Below are 21,491 nucleotides of genomic sequence, written 5' to 3'. Positions count from 1 at the left end.
TAGCTAGAATGAATGCGAGGTACGGGATATAAATTAAGTTTATTAGCAAAATGATCAGCATGAAATGTACTCCATCAGCCCTGAGGCATTCATTCTCCCTGCAAGAAATACTATCAACCTTCTCTGAGATTCTTCTTCAGGAAACTCTGGTAGCCGTGACTCCAGGACTGCCAGGTAGCCCTCCTTATGCCATTACATAAATACAATTGGTAGAAAGACTTGCCTCAAAGGTAAGGAAAAAAGCTGCTCTTGACTTAGATCAATTCTTCCAGAAGGCAGATGCACAATGGAAAAGCACACTCTCGCCTGAGGGTACGGCAGTGCTGTGAGCATCACAGTAAAACTCAGGGAGGGGTGCATTATTGGATGTCCCCATTTCCAGAGTAAACATCTCAGTCAATAATTGAACACTCTGGGCTAAGAAATTAGCCAAAAATCAAAGACAGAAAAATGCAAGAAATGGATCTGTGCACGGCAAGCCTTAGGTGCGGCCCTTGATACACGTGTTTTACTCCCTGCAGCAACTCATCAATACTTCTCAGGTCACTGGATGACAAACAGTCTAAATTAATATATGATGGAATAAATCACTTCTGATAGAAGAGCTTATTTCCAAAAAAAATGCTTTCTATGTCCCTGCAATCTGTAATAAATTAGGAGCCCAACCCATCCCTACCCTAAATGACATTATCAACTGGAAACGGATTTGAATCTTCTGTTCCAAGAAAAGCCACCGTGAGTACATTATGCAAAAGTGTAAGGGATGATGTGGGGGGCAGGGCGAGCAGAGATGGATGAACGTGGAACGCAGGGAATTGGGGGGCGTGGTGCCGGCTGTGTCTGGGGAGAGCAGAAATGCATGACCACACGCGGACATAAACGGGCTGCTGAGTGTGCACACCAGGCAGAAGAGGGGACCCTGCTGGGGGCGGGGCTGGCGCAGAGGGAAGTGAAGTGCCCCACAGGACAAAGGGCAGGGGCTGGAGGCAGAAAACAGCTCTTTGGATGAAAAAGTTAAATCTGCAATGGAATCACCTTGCTAACAGAGCCAGCTGCCCCTTCCCAGCAGGGAGGAGATGCTGTGGGCGGGGCACAGGCAGACCTGCTGGTGGCTTGTGTCCCCGCCCTGCCTGTCTCCTCAGACACTCATCAGCCATCCAAGTCAGTCACTCTCCTCTGTTAACTTGGTCTTGCTAAACATCTCTGACAAAAGTCATTCAACTGCCCCTTTTCGCAGAGGGTTTCTTCCTTTCTTTACAAAAGGAGCAAAGGGTGACATGCTCTCGGACACTCAAGCTGCAATGCCCACCACGATGTGCATTTTAATAATGACTCATCCTCCAAGTAAGACAAGGATGTTCCCAGTTCAAATTATCCTTCAGCTCCTACGTACAGAAATCTACAAGTTTCTACCAGGTAACAATCCACTTGGCCATGAATTATGCAAGTAGAAAAGGTAAAATTCATTTCGATGACAGCTCCCAGCTAGGATAGTAAAGAAAACTTGATTCTTTAAGGCCTCCAAATATTTTTTCCTACCATGGAAAGTATTAGAGATTTCTTCTTTTTCTTTTTTAAAGATGACCACATTTTCCTCTTGACTGTAACATTTTGGGGACATTATAAGTATTTTCAGTTATTTAATCCCCTGTTAGAGACTCTGGAAATAATTTTGTATTTAGAAACTGGGCCTGAGTAATTTTCCAGAGTTCTGGAAAAAGAGAGGCAACCCGTACGCGTTATGCCACATTCCCTAGCTCTCAATATCGGGAACAGAAAAGTCTTGAAGCAGACACTCACCTCTACATCGCAGGTATACTCTGAGCCGTCCAGAAGTATCACTTTGCACTGCATGCTTTTAGGCTTCTTGACAATCTTTAATGGGGATCGAGATAGTTTACTGCTATATGATTTCTGAGAAAGTTTATCGTCTTCTAATTGCTGATATTCGAGCTGTCTGGCAGCTCCAGCAGCAAACTCCCGTTCCTTGTCAGTGACCTGTGAAGAGTGAACAATGAACAGCTTTCACTGCAAGGCGGGAAATAAATCCTGCATCGGCCAGGCAGTAATGCAGTAATGCAGCACTCTAGAAACAGACTTCCCCATTTCCTAAAGGACGAGAGATGCCTGGATTAGGATGTTAGAAGTGGATATACCTGTTCAAACACTCAACAATGCTAACACTTAATCCAAGTAACATCTGCCCTTTAAGTGTCCTCATAGGGCCTATCTCAGTTTGACTCGAGGATTTACATTAGAAACCCTGCATTATTAGCAGATGCCAGCACCATTCCACCCAGCCAAGGAGGATGCAAATGGGCTTCCGACTTCTTAAAAACACACTGGGTAGTAGAAGCCTTAAAAATAAATCAGTCGTCTAAGATTTAATCTAATGCATTCTGCTTTCTTCATTCACTGGGTCCTTCTATATTCCATGACCTATAACTGCCCCATAAATATACCAGGTACCTTATAAACAGTAAGGCCCAGAGAGCTTCAAGTATTAATCTTCTCAGTAATTTTACAACTGTTAAAATATTTGATTTAGCTCTAAATCAATTCAATGAAGCCAGCAGCACTGAAATTCATTACAGGGTAATCCCTTAAGTCTGCTTCCCCCTTCACTGTAATGAGCCAGTATAAGAACAGCTCAGATCTGTCCAAAAGCTTTAATCTGCTTTGAAATCACAACAGTCCAGCCTGAGCTAGACTCAGACTGCAGAGGACGTCCTATGTAACCAAAAAAATGTGCCCTTAAATCGGTCACATCCAATGACTCTTTCCCCGCTCCCCCACCCACCATCTATTAAATGACCACCAATGCAAATTCAACCCACGGGCCAGACCACCGCTTCCACTGGTCTGCAAACACACTCTGAAAGTCCAAAGGAAGATATGTTCTGAGATTCAGCCTGGGCCCCTTCAATAAGCACGAAACTTCCTCACTCATGAATGTATCATCCAGAGGCTAAAGCACCTGGGCTAAAGGGTAAAACCACACTGATGGGTCCAACCTCTCTTTTTTATTAGCCTCTACACTTCTATAACACTAATCACAAAGCTTTTTTTTTGGTGTGCAGTTGACTCTTGAACACCAGGGAAGGGGTGGTTAGGGGCACCAACCCTCGACACAGCAGAAAATCTGAGTATGACTTGAAGCCAGCCATCTGTATCTGTGGTTCTGCACCTGAGGGTTCAACCAGCCCCAGATCACGCAGTCTTGGTATTGGAAAAGGGGGCGAGAGGATGGCTGTGTCCCAGGTCTTGGGCAGGTCACTGGGATGCGTCCCACCAGGTAAGGGTCCTTGGCTTCGCATAGGAAAGAATTCAGAGCGAGCCACAGATGAGTGAAAGCAAATTTATTCAGAGAGATGCACGCTCCATAGACAGAGCGCGCGCAGGCTCTGACGGCGAGGGAGCGAGAGGCCTCGCGATGAGGTGGCGTTAGTTTTTATAGGCTCTGTAGCTTCACGTGCTAACAAGTGGGAGGATTACTGAACTACCTTTGGGAAGGGGCCAAGATTCCCAGGAACAGGGCCACTGCCCACTTTTTGACCTTTTATGGGCAACCCTGGAATTGTCATGGCGCCCGTGGGAGTGCCGTTTACCAGGCTAATACATTACAATGAGCATATAATGAAGTTCAAGGTCTATGGGAAGTCAAGTCTCTGGCCATCGTGGGCCTCAAGGTCTCTGGGAGTTGAATCTCCGCCCTCTGGGTGCTAATTGCTGTGTCATTCTTCTCATGGCTTTGCCCTGCCCTCTTCCCGCCTGTCTCAGGATTGTAGCATTTACTATTGAAAAAAATCAGCTTAAGTGAACATCCTTGCAGTTCAACCCCGTGTTGCATTTATTTTGGATTTTAGGAAAAGACTTCTGCTTTTACAGCGGCATCCTCTGTCTCGTTTTCCATCCAGAGGATTACTAATATCGTCCTTTCCTCCACTGCCTTGCCCAGGAATTCAAGGCAACGTCTTGAGAAGTCTTCAGAATAAAATGACACCAATTTGCTCAGAGAAGAAACCAAGAAAAAACTGAATAACCAGCTTAAAGAGCCAAACTAGCTAAGAAGGCAAGCCTCAGCTAAAACTAGTATATCAAAGCACCTGCTCTGGCAACTTCGGTCCAACTTTTTTGACTACTAGTCTTTCCATAACAAAGCATTAAAAAGTAAGTGCGAAACAGATATAAACTCATTAATTTTGGCCTTAAACTCCTCAAGGTAGTTTAAGGAGAAGTTTGGAAAACTTGAAATTTTATTTCAATAACCGTAATATATCTTTGTTAAGTGCTTTATAATTTACATACAACTTCTGCAGGTTTAATTTGCATCTTCAGCTCACAGGCAACCTCAACAGAAGGTACATTTTTATTTAAAGGTTGCCTGTCATCAGCTCTTTCTGTGTATCAGGGAATATGGAATCTCATATTTCCTTTACTAAAATAAAAGCATCTGCGTGAGGCTAAGCGCACAGGGTTATTCATAGGTCACTCCCGGGAGCCTCTTAAACCGCCACCATGCAGAGGGAGGCCTCCCTTCTGGAACACTTGAGACACAGATCCATCATGGAGGTTTTCACACACATTTTTAAAACAATTTTATCAGCTCTAGAAGAGCAGCCCCAGTACTCAAGTAAAACATGAACCGTAGTCACACGATGCACAGCAATTTAAAAAAACATCGGTCTCAGCCACGTTAGCCAATCCTCTACTTTGTTCATCCTCCTAACAGCTCTGGGAAGTAGGCGCATCCTTACCCGCACGTGCACACGAGGAGGAAAGGCCCCCTCTGAAGACACTTTCTCCACGTCAGCAAACCAGTGAACAGGAATTCAAATCCAGCCAAAGCCCAAGTGCTAGCTGTCACTAAATATGAACACGCACTTCATTCTACCTCAACATAACTGGGCGCCTAGTACCAATCGAAGAATTTCAGAGTGGAAGAATCTGAGAAAGTTCTCTTTTCTGATCTCTTCGCTTTGTAAACGAGGAGGCCGAGGCCCAGAGGCCTTGAAAGAGTTCTGAGACTGGGAGAACCGGGGAAGAGACGGGGCTGCGGTCCACGGACTGAGCCCAGTCACCTTTCCTCTAGCGCCCAGTGTCACTTCTCTTTAACATGTGACTTGAGAATGTCACCTGTATTTTTAGAGCATCGCTGCGCTGATTCAGTACATGTGCTGAATCACGTCTGTGTGTAGAAATTCTTCCATCCCGCACTTTCCTGTTTATTTCATTTCAGAGTTAAGAGGAAAGAGGGAAACATCCAGTCTCGTCGTTTTAAATTTCTGAAGATTTAAAAATAAACAAACAAAACACTACCACCATCACATATCCACAAAAAGAGAAGATACAGGAAAGCCATGATGTTAACGACAGCTGCTCAGATTCTGCCTGGCAAGCTGAAGGGTGCCCCGCAGTTCCCCATCACACATCAGAGACGAGACAGAGCATCGAATTATGAAAATAAATATTAATCCTTACACAGTTCTAAAGCAGAACTAAAATACTACGAGAAAAGAAATAATCAGGCTGCAAACATATAGTTTAACGGTGTATCAATGTGTTTCGTTTTCCACAGACATGCTGACTTCATGTCTCTTCTTTTAACGTCTTCTAGAATTTCTAGCTTCACACAAACCCTTCCAACCTATAATCGCAGGGACTCCTGGATTTCCTCACCCCATGTGAGTCACTATTCTACAATAGTTGACTCCACGTTTGAAGTTTTAAGCCAGAGAAATTGAAACATGGATCCATTCAAGGCTCAGGTATAAGCTATGCTTTATATTTTGTATGAAAACTTTAAAAGGGGTAATCACATTATCTGTGACAACTTACACATGTTTAGGTAACAGAGCTGAAAATATACGTGTACGTGGGAGAGGGAAAGAGGCCGCCTTAACAGGAGCTGCCAACCTGAGGGTCAGAGTAGCCCCCAGAAAAAAATCACAAGAGCTCAACCCCCGGGCTTGAATAAACAACCCTGACTATAGTTTGAGTCACTCAATTAGGAGGTGTTCAGCCTCCCTGTGAACCCAGATAAAACCACTAACCTGCAGTCCAGGTTTCAGGGTGAGTTTAAGTGCTTTAATTAAAGGAAGGAGCTAGCAAGCAAGGTTGCGAAATTCACTGAAAGCCTTAAAATAGCATAAATTTCCATCTGCCTGGGACCAGAAGGGGCCAAGCAATGACCCCTCGTGGTTCCCTCGAGTGCTAAGAGACCAAGGTCAGAGCAGAGCCTGGAACAGCTCAGCAAACACTCCCGGTGGGTTTTCTGCGGGACGCCCGGAGGCGCGGGGCGGGCCGGGCTCACCTCCTTCCTCACGGGTGTGCTGTGCGCCGCCGCCTCGAACTCGTCCAGCGCCTGCGGCGGCTCCTCGGCGCCCGGCTCGGGGTCCGGCTGCGCCCCCGCCTGCGCCTCGGGCTGCGCCCCGGCCTGCGCCTCCGGCTGCGCCCCCGCGTGCCCCTGCGGACCCGCCGCCTGCTGGGGCTCGGCCTCCTGCTCCGGCTTGGATTCTGAGTCTGATCCCGATTCGGTCGTCATGGTCGATTGTTCTGCAAGCAGAAAGAGGGAAGGCCCCATCAGTGGGTGCAGTTACCTCCTCCAGGGAAGGGAGGCGGGATGCTCCACGCGGAAGGCTGACGCGAACTAGCGCGGGAATGACGCAGCAAAGCTACCCATCAAAGCCCGTCCCACTGCACACACCAGACTCGTCCAATTCTCCACAAAGGCGGCTGCCCGTGGGCGGCTCAAAATGAACACTGAACTAGAAGTCAGAGTTGATTTGGAATGATCACGGGTTTTATTCCTATTAGATTTTTGCCACAGATGACCGTGAAATGACATTACCGGCATAATAATTACCTAACTTAGATACGTTTAATGTCAGAAAAACGGATTTGCTGAAGATCTACGTTAATCTCTGGGAAGGATGATCTAATAACAGAAGCAGACATTCTCTCTCCTTCCCTTTACCCTTCCTCCGTATACACGGGGGTCCTGCTCTGTCCCTCCAAACCCCGGAACCCAACCATTCCTCCATGAATAAACTCCTTCGTGGGAAATAATCTTGGGTGATAGAAAAATAATCACTAACCTTCAGCCCCAAGTTAAATGGCTAGTTTTAAGCTTACTTGCAAGTAAAAATCACAGGCTGCTTCAGGAAGACGAAAGGGAAATTGGGGACGAATGAAAGTCCAGGAGAGAAGCACAGTGTAGGGCAGGAGGGCAAGAACCAGCCTCAACTCTGCCTTGGGCTCTGTGACCTCAGCAGAATTTGGCTTTCCTGTCTGTTCAAAGAACCTGAAATTCTAGGATGCTGAGAACCAGAGACACTGCTATATTCACTGCGTGCAACCTACGGAAATGTTGTCCTCTGAGATAAGTCAGGATACCCCTGATCTTACAGACCAGAGCAAGAGCGTCCAGCTCCAGGGCGTGGCGACCACTAGCCCTCCATCGAGAAAGGCAGCCTCCCCACCACCGCAGTCGGCTGGAGGCTTCATGAACTATCTGAGTCCATTACAGTTTTATTTAATTCACTGAAGGCATACTTTACCCGGGTCATCTGAAGAAGCTGAAGGAAACACTCATACTTTACTTAATACATTTGAAAAACCTAATTTTTTCCCCCAGTAAGCTTTAAGCTTTGCTTTTTTAAGTTCAAAAGTGTTTAGGTCTATGTGAGCAGGAAAATTAACAAATACAAGTTAGAAAATAGAAAAGGTGGTTATGTAAGTGTCCACCTTAACAGCAGGCATTCATCTTTCCAAATCCAACTGATGCCAAACACCAGGGTATACGATACCAATATGCCTTTAAAATACAATAATAGTTGATGGTTTCCATAAGCCCCCTAAACACATTTCAATAAAACCAAGGAAGCAGCTGGGTCCCCATCTAGAGGAAGGGGGACCTGTGTTAGTAAAGGACTTTAACAGAGCAGGAGAGCAGAGTTCCTGAGGGGACAAAACCTGCAAGTTAAGTTTATAGGGAGATGGCAGAAGAGCCAACTCAAGTCCTTCTCCAGTGCGTCTGCATCGTGACCACTCTGTTAACAGTAAGCAAGTTCCCAAACTCGGATTCCTGAACTCCAGACACTGGGGCAGCGGGCCCTGAAGGCCCAAGAGTCTGTTTGGAAATTTCAAAGCCAAGTGCATTTTCAGCCACGACAAGCCACAGACACTAACCAGGTCTCTTTGTTTTTGGTTGGAAATCTATCTGTTAAGGTTAGAAATACCGGCTACATCATTTCTTCATTCATTAATACATTCCTTCAACAGATGTTTGCTGAATAGCTGCTCCTGGGGACGCGTCAGATCAAAACGAATGGGGCTCTGCTCTAGTGGAGGCAACCTTCTAATTGAAGGAGAAAAAGAAATGAAAGATGTCAGCCAGAGAGAGGTTATTAGATAACCCAATTTAATATAGGTGGGTGGCTGCCGACATGGGATGGTTAGGGAGGGCTCCTCCACAGAGGGGACATTCCAATATGGAGAAGAATCTGCCATACACGTGAAGATACAGAGGCCGGGATATGCCTTCCAGGAAGACCAGTGCCCAGGCCCTAAGGACGAAACGAGCTTGGTGTGGGCAAGGAAGGGAAAGAAGAGGGAGGAAGATGGAGGTAGCTGGGCCCCAGGAGGTGCAGGAGAGAATGGTCCCTGATGAAGCAGAAGATGTGAGAGGTGGTCAGATGCTGTGGGTCTTGTCGATAAGCCAATGTATGGAGCTAGGTTTTATTTTAAATGCAATGGAGCACTCTAAGGGGAGGAATGAGAAGGTCTTCTAGATGCTTGTAGAAGACCACTCTGGTTTGGAAATGAGTGGGAGCTGGGAGAGCGGTTAGCAGCCACGGCAACAGTCCAGGCGAGAGAAGGTGCTGGGGCAGGGCAGCGGGAGGGGCAGGGGCAGGAGGGCAATGGCGCCTTCTAGTCCATCTGAAGCCTGATCAGAGCCTTGTGAAGACAGCGGAACTGCACTAGCTAGTCGGCATAGTCACTTATAAACGTTCCCCCTCGTAGCAACACAGGGATCCCTGCAGGTGAAAAGACTGCAAATCATGTTTTCTCTGCAAGGCAGGGCGCCCCCCGGTAAACCCACGTCAATCTTCCATCATTCTTCCTCTGGGCGGTGCTGCATCCCTACTGCGGGAAGCCTATGGTGAACCCGACGTCACCGGCTACCATTTCTGAACACGTGCAGGTGAGAAGCAACAGCCTGACTTTATTCATAATGACTATTCTTCTGGGCTAAGTGACAGCTCCAGCCTTCCCAGAAAAGCAAGCAGGTTAACATGAGAAGCTCTGGCCTTCCGGGCACAGCATGTGTTTCCAGACATCACCTGAGAACCCCGCTTGCGGCTACGTGGCATCTGTAGCTCTGTGCTCCTTTCACACATAATCTGGCGGAGAATTTCGGTCTCCAGGAAACGTTAACGTGATGATCACTGAGGCGCTGTCATTATCGGGAATTCAAATAGGTGTTGGTAAAGTTTCCACAGGGTCCACACAAGAAGCTGGCTGGTGTTTTTTGGGGCATTAATTTAAGTGACTAAGTTGTTCACCCATGAATCTCATCTTTCCAGGCTGGACTGAGAGCCACTTCACGAAGCACAGGGAAGTATTTTTTCACAGCATCTTTACAATTTTTTCACTTGGGCAAGCATTTTAATGGATCACTCATTGCACAGCAGGAACACCTCAGAGAGCTGTTTCTGGGTTAGAAAAGCGCCAAACACATCGTTTATTTTCAGGAGTTAACAGGAGTGCCTGAATTCAGTCTCCTGCTAGCTCTGTCTACAGTCATTAGTGTCCCGTCTCATTGGCATAGCGTTCAGAATTGACTGTGACTTCATTTCCGCCAGCCAAAGGCTCTCCGACAGCATCCTTGAGGTTTTAAGCAAAAAAACTAAATCAACGTGGAAAATTCAGAACACCAATGAAATACAGAAGAAAGCAAAATGTTCAGTCCTTATGTCAAACTGGATCCTGGAAAGTCTAACAGAATAAGCCTAACGTAGCCACCATTCCCTACGCTGGCTGTTGCAGCGCGCATCCCTCTCCGGAAGGAGGAAACCGCTGTCATGCCCTCAACGTGCAGGTCACAATTCCAACGCGGCTCACCTGCTTCTTAACTAACCTCGACACAAATGTTACAGCATGCTGCTTTATGGCTTCCTAAAAGGAAAGTGCAATTTGTAAAATGCACAGGAGCTTCATGAGTTGGACAGCTGAAATAATTTCTCCTATATGTTTCCTGCTTTTGTTAACATTTTTTGGTGAACAGGGTGCGGTGCTGGAGAAAGAACAGGAAGGTGTTTGTCGGGAACCCGAGATGCCTCGTGCAGGCCCCTCCCTTCCGCGCTCTCAGACCAGCTGCCTCTGAGCCCCGTGAAGTGGGTGTGACCCCCACGGGACAGGCGGGGACAGACAGGTCAGTGGATAACTTGCCCAAAGTCATGTAACAACAAGCACAAGGCCAGCAACGAAGTCGGAGTTTCTGCCTCTGATAACAGAGCTCTTTCTTTCGCACAAGTTCTGCACTTCAGCACAGCAACGAAGCCTACTTGCTTAACCTCCTATTCCTACTTCAGAACCAGACTGCATTTCAAACTTACTCCTTTATCCGATCATCTATAATTCCCTGATGCTAATATGCTCCCTTACCCTTCTCAAGGACAAGTCAAAGATGAGTCAGTTTGAACTTCTGTAACATTATACTTTGTTTCAAAGACTACTTCCCTATGGCGTACCCACCCTTCAGCACTCACCTCACTTACCCTCACCACTACTTCGTCTTTATTCATACACACAGACCAGCACGATGCTAGTTTCTAGTCTGGCGTGAGCCTGTAGGATGCTGTGCCAGGTTGTCAATTTACTTCTGGAAAACCAACCAACAAAATGATCACTGTGAATAGTATTGACTCTGCTGGTAGGTTATCAACCATTTACAACTTTCCACTGGTGGTGGCTTTAAGCCTCAAATGGAGCCTAAGTTGTAATCAGCACCAACTTTGAAAGTGTTGTGGGTGGAGGGGCACATATGGACAAGACACCAGCAACAGACGTTCCCAGTTTTAACCGTCTGGTTCCATTGTTTGAACCTGTCAAGAATCCGATGGCTCAAATCAAGAGAGGAAAGAAAAGGTGGCGGGTTTCCTCGGCATTGCCGGCCAATCCTCTCTCTGGGTAAAACTGATTAGCGAAAAGATATCTTTGGCAACTTCACGCAAGAACATATTTCTCTATTACCCAACATCTGACTCCGCATCTGTGAGAAATGAGGTGTGAACCACAGAGAATGAATAAATTAAACCAGAGTCAGGCTCTGTGCCGTCAATGACCACACCCCCCCACGTGAGAGCGGTCCTGCTCCTCCTGAACCAGGTGTGTCTCCCACAGAACCTTGTCTCCAAAATAGGGGAAAAGTTACGGCTAAAACTTCTCCCTTTGTACCTAAGTGAGGGGAAACTTCCCCTCTGGTATCTGGGCTTCTCTCTCTCTCTTTTTAAAAAATTTTTATTGAAGTGTAATTGATTAACAATGTTAGTTTCAGGTGTACAGCAAAGTGATTCAGTTATACATATATATATATTCTTTCAGATCCTTTTTCATTAATGTTATTACAAGAAGTTGAATACAGTTCCCTGTGCTCTACAGAGGGTCCTCCTTGTTTTATCTATTTTATACACAGTTTATCTATTTTGTATACAGTGTGTCTATTAATCCCCAACCCCTAGTTATCCCTCTTCATAGGCGTCAGCACCTTAAGGGTGAGGACAGCTAGGACAACAAGTCCTGTCTCAAACGACCCGAGCACAAAGCCGGGCTCCGAGGCCCCGCTGTCCGGGAGAACGCTTACAGACGGTGAACGAATGAATGAACAGTGTGTCTCTGAGCCTCACGAACATGTCAGTGTGGCTGGTCTCACCACCACCCAGGAGCCCCATACATTCAGACGAGCAGCACTGCACAGATCCGGAAGATCCATTTTCTCTAACGGCATGCCTGCCTCGCGGCTTTTATCTCTCTGGTTAGCTCCTAACAGCGCGCTTCGCGCAGGCGTCCAGGGCGAGGCCCCAGAGGACGTGCGGGGAGAATGAGAAGGAGCACGAAGGGCCAAGGCAACCTTGTCAGGGGTCCAGGAAGGAAAGCTGCATATAAATATTTGTATCTTGCCTTTTACAGGAGCATAGGCAGTTGGGATTCGAAGACTCACACAGCAGGAATAATGTTTGATCAAATCAATAAAGACATGGGGGGAAAAGTCATTTCTACTGAGAAGAAAGGGAAATCAAATAGATGGGAAAATTCCAGGCATTCTTTTATTGTTTCCATGTAGTGCTTACAAATATCACCCAAAGTCACCAGCACTGGCAGCCGAGTGGTCAGTAAACACAGGCAGACCTCATTTTATTCTGCTTCACTCTGCTCAGCTTTGTAGAAGCTGTTTTTTTGTTTGTTTGTTTTTTAAATAAACTGGAGGTTTGGGGCGACCCTGCACCCAGCATGTCTGTCGGCACCATCTTTCCAACAGCATTCGCTCACTTCCTGTCTCTGCGTCACACTTAATTCTCGCAATATTTCTGACTTTTTCATCATTATTATATTTGTTAGGGTGATTTGTAATGAGGGATTTTAAGAGTCACTGAAGGTCAATGGTGGTTAGCATTTTTACCCATAAAGTATTTTTCATTCAGGTGTGTACATTGTTATTTTAAGACATAACGTTATTGCACACGTAATACACTACACTATGGGGTAAGCAAGACTTTTACATGCACTGCGAAACCAATTCAAGTGACTCACTCTCTTGTGGTGGTCTGGAACCAAACCTGCAGAATCTGCGAGGAATGCCTGTATGTAAATGAATAAATGGCTGAACATACCGGCCTCATTTAACATAAACGTGCCCCGAGTCACGTATCTACAATTAACTTCTCCGGAAATCAGATCCAATTCAGTCCCACTCCTAAACCCTTCTGGAAATGATTGCAAGTGACTAGCTTTCAACAATTTCCCATGTAGAATGTGCTAAATTCCATCAGCTTCCCTGTTGAGTCCTGACATTTCCTAGGACTTCTATGTATTGCAAAGCCAAAGTGACAGAACTCATTTTTCCCCACAGTTCCGTCTTACAAATTCTCTCAGCCACCCCACGATGAACTAACTACATGTTCCCAATTCAGAGGAAACCGGAGCTCCTCTGGCCTTCTGGATCCTTCTACGCTTTGGGGTTGTGACAGGCTGTTGAGTTTTTTCATCCTTTAATACCCATGCGAGGCCAAGTATTCAATTATTCTGTTTTTACTGTACTGTGTCAGCTTTTGTCTCTCTTCTGGTAATGGATGGAGACTACAAAGAATGTTCTTCAAAGATCTCCCTGGCACACAGATGAGCTGCTTGAGAACAGTGCCTCGTCCAGTTCTCTGAAGGTGCAGATAAGAGCATTCTTTACTTCAGGGCTGTTCCCTGGGTGCCGGCAGCACCGTGAAAGGGTTCCCCATTTGTGCCTCAAATCCTTTGTAATTAACACTTTAGGAGACAGCTCAGCCCCTGCCTTCCCTCGTGCCCCTGGGGTGGCTCAGTAGATAAAAACGTAGCTGCTGGAGATGTCTTGGACATTCCGATTACAGGGGCAGAATTTCCCACACAACGTACTAAAAGTGACTGAATGGCTACCGGTGTGATATTTCATGTCTATTCTTCTTCTCTAACAGGGAACTAAGCCAATAAACAGCTCTTTCAATGTTTCAAGCCACGTATTTCCAGTTCAATGGGGATTAACTTAAAACCCTACAGACAAAAATAAATTTGAAGAAGGAAGCTTGAAATGCAGCTCATCTTTTAAAATTTTCAGAGGTTCTTTATGGTTTAGGTTTTTAGAAAAGGTTTAATTGCAACAAACCTGCCTCACTTCATACGTTGATAATTTTTTTTAATTACTACACTTTTCACAATGAAATTCATTTCAAATCCTTTAACGTGTCTGTTTAAAAGAAAAGCAAAATAAATGTCTAGCTGGAAGCGTTATATGTAGTTAAAGAAGCCACACTAAACCTTGACTTTAAAACTCTCCTGTTCAGAAGAATCCTCAAATGGGCAGGAAAAAAGGTGTTTTCTCCCCCAAAGTAGACGCTGCCAGAGTCAGGCTGTGAAGAGGAGAAAAGTCTCCAAGCAAAGGGACGGAAGTAAAATGGACCAAGAAGAAGAGAGGGTGACGCTGGTTCTATCACATTTACCAGGAAACCCTATCTGGACTGGAAAGAGTCGCATGGGTTCAGGATGGAATGAGAGCTTTCTATGAGGAGAGGACAAGAAAGGAAGAAAACCCTGCTAATTATAATTCGGAGGTCACCTTCAGTTTTCGCCTTAGTGACCGACGACAACTCTGGACCCCTACCAGCCCTTAGCCGGTGTTTTTGTTTTTCTTTCTTTCTTTTTTTTTTTAATGGAGGGACTGGGGATTGAACCCAGGACCTGGTGCATGCTAAGCACACATGCTACCACTGAGCTCTACCCTCCCTCCCCCACCCCGCCCCCTGCTTTCAATTCAACTCCACCAAAATCACTGAGCACTCAGCCCCGAGTTGGGGTCTCGGTCACCTCACAGAAGAGTTAACAGATAGATCAAAATCTTATTTTTTTTTTTAAAAAGCCCTCATGACCAAAAACCTCTTATTTATCCCATCCTGAGTGTCAGGAAAACCTGTCAAATCCTCTTTGAGTAACACCTTTACCTGTTCTTTCTTTTCTCCCTGGCTGCTCTGACGAGCTCCCGGCTGGGCGCAGGGCGTAGGGCGCAGGCGGGGAGCGGAGCCAGCCAGGGTCCGAACGGATTTCATGTGCCTTTCACTCAATTCAATCCACGACAGACAGCCTCACAGCTAAGCATCAGGAACACAGCATCTTTATCGTTTAAGAAACACTGGTTATGAAAAGAGTCCCAAAAAGTAACAGAGGAAGGGCACAGACCATGACCTGCTCGATCCTGTTTTCTCCCGTATTTGTCTGCAGCTGGATTCTTGGCAAGTTTGGAACTGAGAGGCTGTTTCTTTCTAAGGAATGAAATATTTTCAAACAGTTCCCATCCCTTCCTTTGCCCCAGGATGACACTCAGGGCAGCCACATCCTCCGTTCTGGACCCTCAAGCCTCATTTTCATCCTCACAACACAAGCTTCAGAAAACCCGAACTGCTGGCGTGGGGTTAGCTTTCCAAGAGCTGCGTGAATTTCTGAGTCTTCTCTGCCTTCCAAGGTGCTGCTCCTGGGTCCAGACGCCCCCAGCTCACCCACTTTCCCCAAGAACTTGTAAACCGTATGCTACAAACGCAGCCTGGACCTGACCTCCACTCCAGCCCTCCCCAGAAACAGTCTCCACGGGCAAACACCGTGCACCACGTGGATCTCGGTGTATTTGTAGTAACGCTTGCGTCTGCGAGTCTCTTGCAAGCAGACGTGAGATTCTTACGAGCAAGCCCAGGGTTTTCCTCTCACTCCCACTAGAAGTCTGTCTCAAACCCAAAGGCTCCAAAAGTGAATCCCTGAACTTTTCCCCCAAACCAGTCTTCCCCAATGTCTTCCTCCAATGGCCAGTCCATCTTTCCAGAGTCTTGGGCCACAGAAAATACAAAGACAAACTGACAAAAATGTGCACACACACATTAAGTCCCTTTAGTAAATCCTGTGGTTCCACCTTCAAAATCCCCCCAGAGCAGGACCTCATCCCCTCCGCTGCCGCCAGCCTGTCCAACCCATTACCCTCATGTACCCAGTTACCCCAGTGTCCTCTCCCCACCTCTCTCCTCTCACTCTCCATAGTGTTGTCCAGACAACAGCCAGCTTGATCCTTCTGGAAGATAAATCAAATTGTGTCCCTTCTCTGCTCAGAATCCTCTGATGATTTCCCCGTTCCATGAAGAGGAAATCCCCCAGTCCGTATACCCTGCCCAGAAGAATGTGCCACAAAGGTGACCTCATCCCCCACCCCCCACCCCCAACTCTGGCCAGCCTACCCGGCCCGCCCCCGACTCCTCTACAACAGCAGGACACTGGCCCCAGGGCCTCTGCACCTGCTAGTCTTGCCTGAACATCCTCCCACCCGTTCACATATTTGCTCAGATTCACTCACTTTCTCAGTGAGGTCCTCTGTCCCTGCCAACCCCTCTGCGCCCGACCCCCTTTCTCCTGCTCTGCTTTTCTCTGTAACGCTTGTCATGAAGCCAGTGGAGGAAAGATTCCACTCAGTTACTTAGCTTTATGTCTGCCTCCTCCCATGGGAGGCCGGAGCCCCTAGAGGGCAGGGACTTCCTGTTTCATTCTCTGTTGCATCCCCGTCATCCAGAAGAGTCTGGTGCAGAGCAGGTACTCAACAAGCAGTGCTGGATGCATGGACTCAGCCTGGGTCTCCAGGCCCTTGAACAGTGAGTGTCAAGCACTTCACATGCCCTCACTGGGTGGTGTCTGCTGAGTCAGCACACCCAGCTGCTAGATTCCTGCAGAGCTATTTCAGTGGCGCTGTCCCTTAGAGGTGCTGTAATGGCAGCAGGGCACTATGACTGACATGCTTACTGAAATTCTTAGAGCTCCTTTCCCTGGGAGACGACCCGCCCAGTGAAAGGGCCTTGGGCCCTGACGTCAGGCCGACGTGGGCTGGAATCCCACTCCAGCACCTGTGAACTGTGTGGGGCCTGCTCACTTCTCACCCACGACGTTCAGGGGTGAAGTGTACCTGTGCATGAATCACGAGCCCCAGCTCACAAAGAACACGTCTGACCCACCGTGTCTAAAGGGGAGTGCTCCACTCTGTAAAACCAAACAGGCCAAAGTATCTGTGGTGGCCAGAAAGTGCCCTAAAGAATGCCCCATCCACCCCACACCCTGATCCTGCCTCCCCAGGAGGAAACAGCCACAGGCAGCCCAGTCCTCATCCAAACCCGTAAAGAACCACAGAGCAACCAGGGGAAGAATCAAGGGGCATAAGATGGCCCACCCAGCGTCTACGCAGCTCTGGCGACTTGCTATGAGCCTCGCCTCTTTCAAAGGGGATTAACGAGAAAAGGCAAGGACATTATTATCGAAGATATCTGGAGAGACATTAATGAGCACAGTTAATCCTTTTGGCGAGTGGGATCAGCCACTGATCTCCGACAAAGTGTTAAAACCTAACAGATCATGTCAGATTTCAGCTCTGCCCCTTCCCAGCTCCGTGAACTGGAGTAAGTTACTCAAACTCCTTACAAATCCACTTTTATTCACTGTAAAATGTAGATAAAACATCTCCTATGACGGCTGAGAATCAAGTAAATAACGCATACAGGGTAGTGCTGAACGCCAGACCACACACATAGGAAGCATTTGGTAAACGGACCATCATTTTTAAACCATAGGAGCAATTCCTTTTGTTACCGTCTCCTGGCTAGAGTTTATTTCATATTAGTGAGGGGGGAAAAATGAACATTTTCCTAAAATCCAAAGATGATTTGGGCAAACTTTCTTAAAACTTATGAAATAGAATTTCCTCCTTTAGAGCCTTGTGGGCCTTAAGGATTGCAGGTGCTAATATATTCACAATTAATAACCAAATTAAGGGACAGGCTCAGCTCTCTCCCCGCTACTCTGTCAAAAACATCGCAGCGCCATCTCTCACTTGTGTGCACCTGTCACTTCCAGGAACATGCTTCCATGAGCTCCGCTGAACGTCGAGGCTTGGGAGATCATTACCCACCCAGGACTCTCTCAGGAGGGAGACAAGGAAAGAGTTCAGACAAAGGTTACACGGGACGGCAATGCCCCTGCTTAGTCAGGAAGACGATGAAAATCACTGTTCTGGGTATCAGGGAACCACAGCTATAAAATAATTACTAGGACCTAATCCTCATCTGCTTCTAAAAATATTTTGTCTTCTTCATTTAGCTTTCAAAATGCATGATAAAACAAAAAAAAATACATACTCAACTTTCCAAGCAATGTTCTCCCCCTGTTGATGGGGAAAGGGAACAATTAGCCACAGTATAATTTTTTTCTTAACGTTGTCCACAGCAGAAGATGCACCTCCTACTAAAATAGCTTTGGTTCCCTCTAAAATTTTTGCAAAGTGTTCCCATCTTTGTGTTTTCTCCATATAGTCCCTCATTCCTTTAACAGCATCACATACAAATCACACTATCAGATGTGTCTGTTTCCTAAGTCTGATAGCAATGCACAGACGTTAAGGAAAGATTGCATGTAAACATAAAACAGCACACCATGCTCAACTGTGGCAATGTTTACTCTAATCAGCTTTGGCATGCTAAGCAGACGCCCATGTAAGGGTCTCAAAGACAGAGCCAGAAGAGGCCAGATTTCAGAGTCCAGTCAGGCAAATACTCTTGAAGGTAATAAAAGCGACAGTTCTCATAATCAGAGACCAGCAATGTTGAGAAATGCTTCACCAACATTCAAACCGGTTTTGCATCTGCCTGAGAGGAAGGATGCTTTAACTCTGGGAAGAGCAAATAAACCAGAGGACACTTAAGAAGGCCGTTCCCCTGGCAGAGGAGGGCTCAGGTAGGACCCAAACCAACCCAAACAACCCCCTCCCTCAGAAGGACCACAGCGAGGTGTCCACTCCTCGTGACACTTGGTCACGGTGTCCTTCAGAGTCACGGCAGCTGCTCAGGACAGGACTGCCCCTCCCGGATGTGCTGAAACCAGAGGCTCCGGCTCACACGGAGATGCCATGCAATCCACTTCAAACTGCTCTGTTCAGCTTCTTCCCCAAAGCACTTGGGACAATTTTCTACTAATAGGATTTTTGTTGTTTTGTTATTATTCTGCTTTGTGTCAGTTCATCAGATAATTATTCTCATCATTTTCTTCCTAATCACCCTTCGTTCATCACCATTCCCTCATTTGATCAATCCGTCATTCAGTCACACTTATACGCCACATGCTGGGTCCTGAATATACGAGACTCTGACATCACCCTTTTGGTTTGACCTACTTTGACGCTGACGACCTCACAGCATGTTACACGCACGCTGCCATCATTAAAACAGCTAAATACAATCAAACGAGTCGCTCACCGTCACCCTCGACCCAGGCCAGGAGGCACCTGTACCACAACACATACGTGTACCCCACAATACGGGCGTGGTATCTCAGTGTGGAAATCAGGGGAAGCTGGTACTACAATATTAGTTTAAAAATAGTATTTGAGGGCTTGTACTTCTGAAGCAGAACTCTTTTCCACATCAGGAAAGCCTTGAATGTGATCTGACTACATGTGTACTATATGATTTTGTTATAAAACTAGTATTGAGGACACAGGGGACACCTGCACCTGCAGGACGTCTGGTCTACCAACCGGCCCCATGTCATGTGGTCCGAGAAGGGCTACGACTGAACCCACTATGCTTAGGGTTGGTGATGAGAGGGCCCAGAGGTCCCAGCTTTCTTCCTTAAGGACCCAGGGGAAGCATCACCCCTTACACAAAACCAAGCCCAGTTCCCAGGCAGCCGGGGAGCCCCTCACCTGTGCTCAGGAGCCGTGCCCGTGTCCCTACAACAACGGCTCTGCCGTCACCTGGTGCCCAGCCTGACCACAAGCTCTTCTTCAGCAGGGAGCAAGCAGTTTTTAGGTTTTATTCCAGTGCTTAGGACACAGATCACGTGCATGTGCGGTTAAGGTACAATGAACATTAATCTAGTGCTTGTTTTGGCTTCAAGTGCACTTCATCACTCTCAAATTTTATCTGATAAAGCGTATTAAATTTATATCAATATTTTTTACTTAAATGCTAACTCCATTCACCTGTTCACTTAGGAGAGGAATGAAAAATTCATTGCAGGCATCAATCTCCTAAAAAAAGGAGGGTGCTTGAAATAACAATAGCTGGGTGCTGTCCCTTTATTCAAGTGGGCAATGATTTGGGTCCACAAGCAGTCAGCATTCCGGAAGTTCTGAGATACCCGTTACACAAAGTACAAAGAACTGAGAAATCTATCTTGACCAGAGACCTTCATATCTAATGAACCCAGGGGCAGACAGAGCAGGGTCACCTATGTGTCCCCAGCTCTTGGCTGCCGCTGACTTTGAGTTTGTTGTGCATTAGGAATTCCATTACAAGAGAAGGAGGAAAAATCAGAAAGCATGTTTTCTTGTCTGTATTCCAGACGCCTCCTTATTCCCAAAGGTAATCAGAGGCTACAATTTTGGCTTCCCCCATCTATGAAGAGAGGAGACTTGGCTTTTGGCCCAGATTTATTGGGTTTTTTCTCCAACAATCTAACAAAATCAAGATAATTTTTTGTCAAATATGTAGTCTATATTTCACAGCATGAAACTGAAGCTTGCCCTGGGTTTCTTTTCTTTCCTACATTTACCATGTAAAACACTGACTAATTTTCAAAGCGGTGACTCCCTGTGCTTACTTTTTAAGGGCCCTCAACATCCCAACCTCCCAGACACACACAGAACCCCTCCTGGGTAGAAAGGTGTGCCGGGAACAGCGCTGAAAAATCAGACAGGGCCACCTGGGCTGGTGATGAAGAATGTATGGAAATTAGTCCTTACCCAAATCATTTCAAAGGATTTCCTGAATAAATTAATACTTGAGAATAGCTTTCAAAGAGACAAGGCGATCCGGTGGCGTTAGAACCTTCGGTCAAACTCTGCAATACAAGGAAACAGAACAGCTTTGGAAGAAGAATTTGAGGGCTAGTAGGCTGGATTCTCTTGTCTGGTCGGTGCTCCTTCAACTAACTCAGCACAATGTGTTAATGTCGGGGACAAAACGAGAAACGTTAAAGGCATGGATATAAATTACCATGCTCAAAGATCTCAAGAGTCCAGAGAAAACACAGACAAGCACATAAGATCTGAACCAGAGCTGAGAAATTCCATGCGGTGGGGATGTCCCAGATGCTACGAGGTATGGGGAAGGGACACTCCACCTCGACCAAGGAGACCAGGAATTCCTCTGCAAAGAAAGTGTCATCGGACACCCAAGGAAGGCGGCAGGGTCAGGAGAGAGTGTGGGGGTCTGGGTGGGGGGTTGAGGCCGATAGGACAGGGAGGATAAGAGGCTATCGGGATCAGACCACAAAGGGAACTAACTCACCAACACGTACCAGGAGCAAAGGAGGACAATTTAAAGGTTTTAAGATTTGGAGTAGTAGCAGTAAGGTCAGATCAGTGTGTTAGATGCATCACGCTGGCTAGGAGGTGGACGATGGATTAGGGCAGAGACCTGGGGTTGAAGACCAGTGAGGAATGGGTTGTGGTGATGCAGGCAAAGACGAGGGTCCTAGTACCTTGAGTGTGGTGGAAATGGAGAGGAGTCTGGGGAGCTGGAGCTCCTCTCATGATCTCCATCATTGACAACTCCCACCATAAGCCACCTCCCTCCATGTCTCCTCTACCTCCCCCCAAATAATGCACGTTAAAAAGGGCTGGCGATGCAAACGCGAGTACAAGGGAAATCTAGCTCCCACCTCCTGGTTGT

The 21,491-nt window shown here is 46.7% G+C and overlaps 1 protein-coding gene across 15 annotated transcripts in view; it reads right to left on the bottom strand.

The window, feature by feature from the left end:
• LOC105071417 (band 4.1-like protein 3) overlaps positions 1-21,491 on the bottom strand; it is a 190,102-nt gene that overhangs the window by 73,911 nt on the left and 94,700 nt on the right. For all 15 annotated transcript variants that reach the window (XM_074352480.1, XM_074352481.1, XM_074352472.1 and 12 more), the window contains 2 exons: positions 6,314-6,555; positions 1,801-1,998 (listed from right to left, as the gene is read on the bottom strand). In XM_074352480.1, the coding sequence (XP_074208581.1) occupies positions 1,801-1,998; positions 6,314-6,544 (429 nt within the window). In that variant the 5' untranslated portion in view covers positions 6,545-6,555. Of the gene's footprint in view, positions 1-1,800; positions 1,999-6,313; positions 6,556-21,491 lie in introns of those variants that run through there.

This window comes from Camelus bactrianus, chromosome 24, assembly GCF_048773025.1.
Source record: "Camelus bactrianus isolate YW-2024 breed Bactrian camel chromosome 24, ASM4877302v1, whole genome shotgun sequence".
NCBI lineage: Eukaryota > Metazoa > Chordata > Mammalia > Artiodactyla > Camelidae > Camelus > Camelus bactrianus.
Note: the sequence above shows the minus strand (reverse complement) of the source record. Positions and strands in the feature narration are given on the sequence as shown.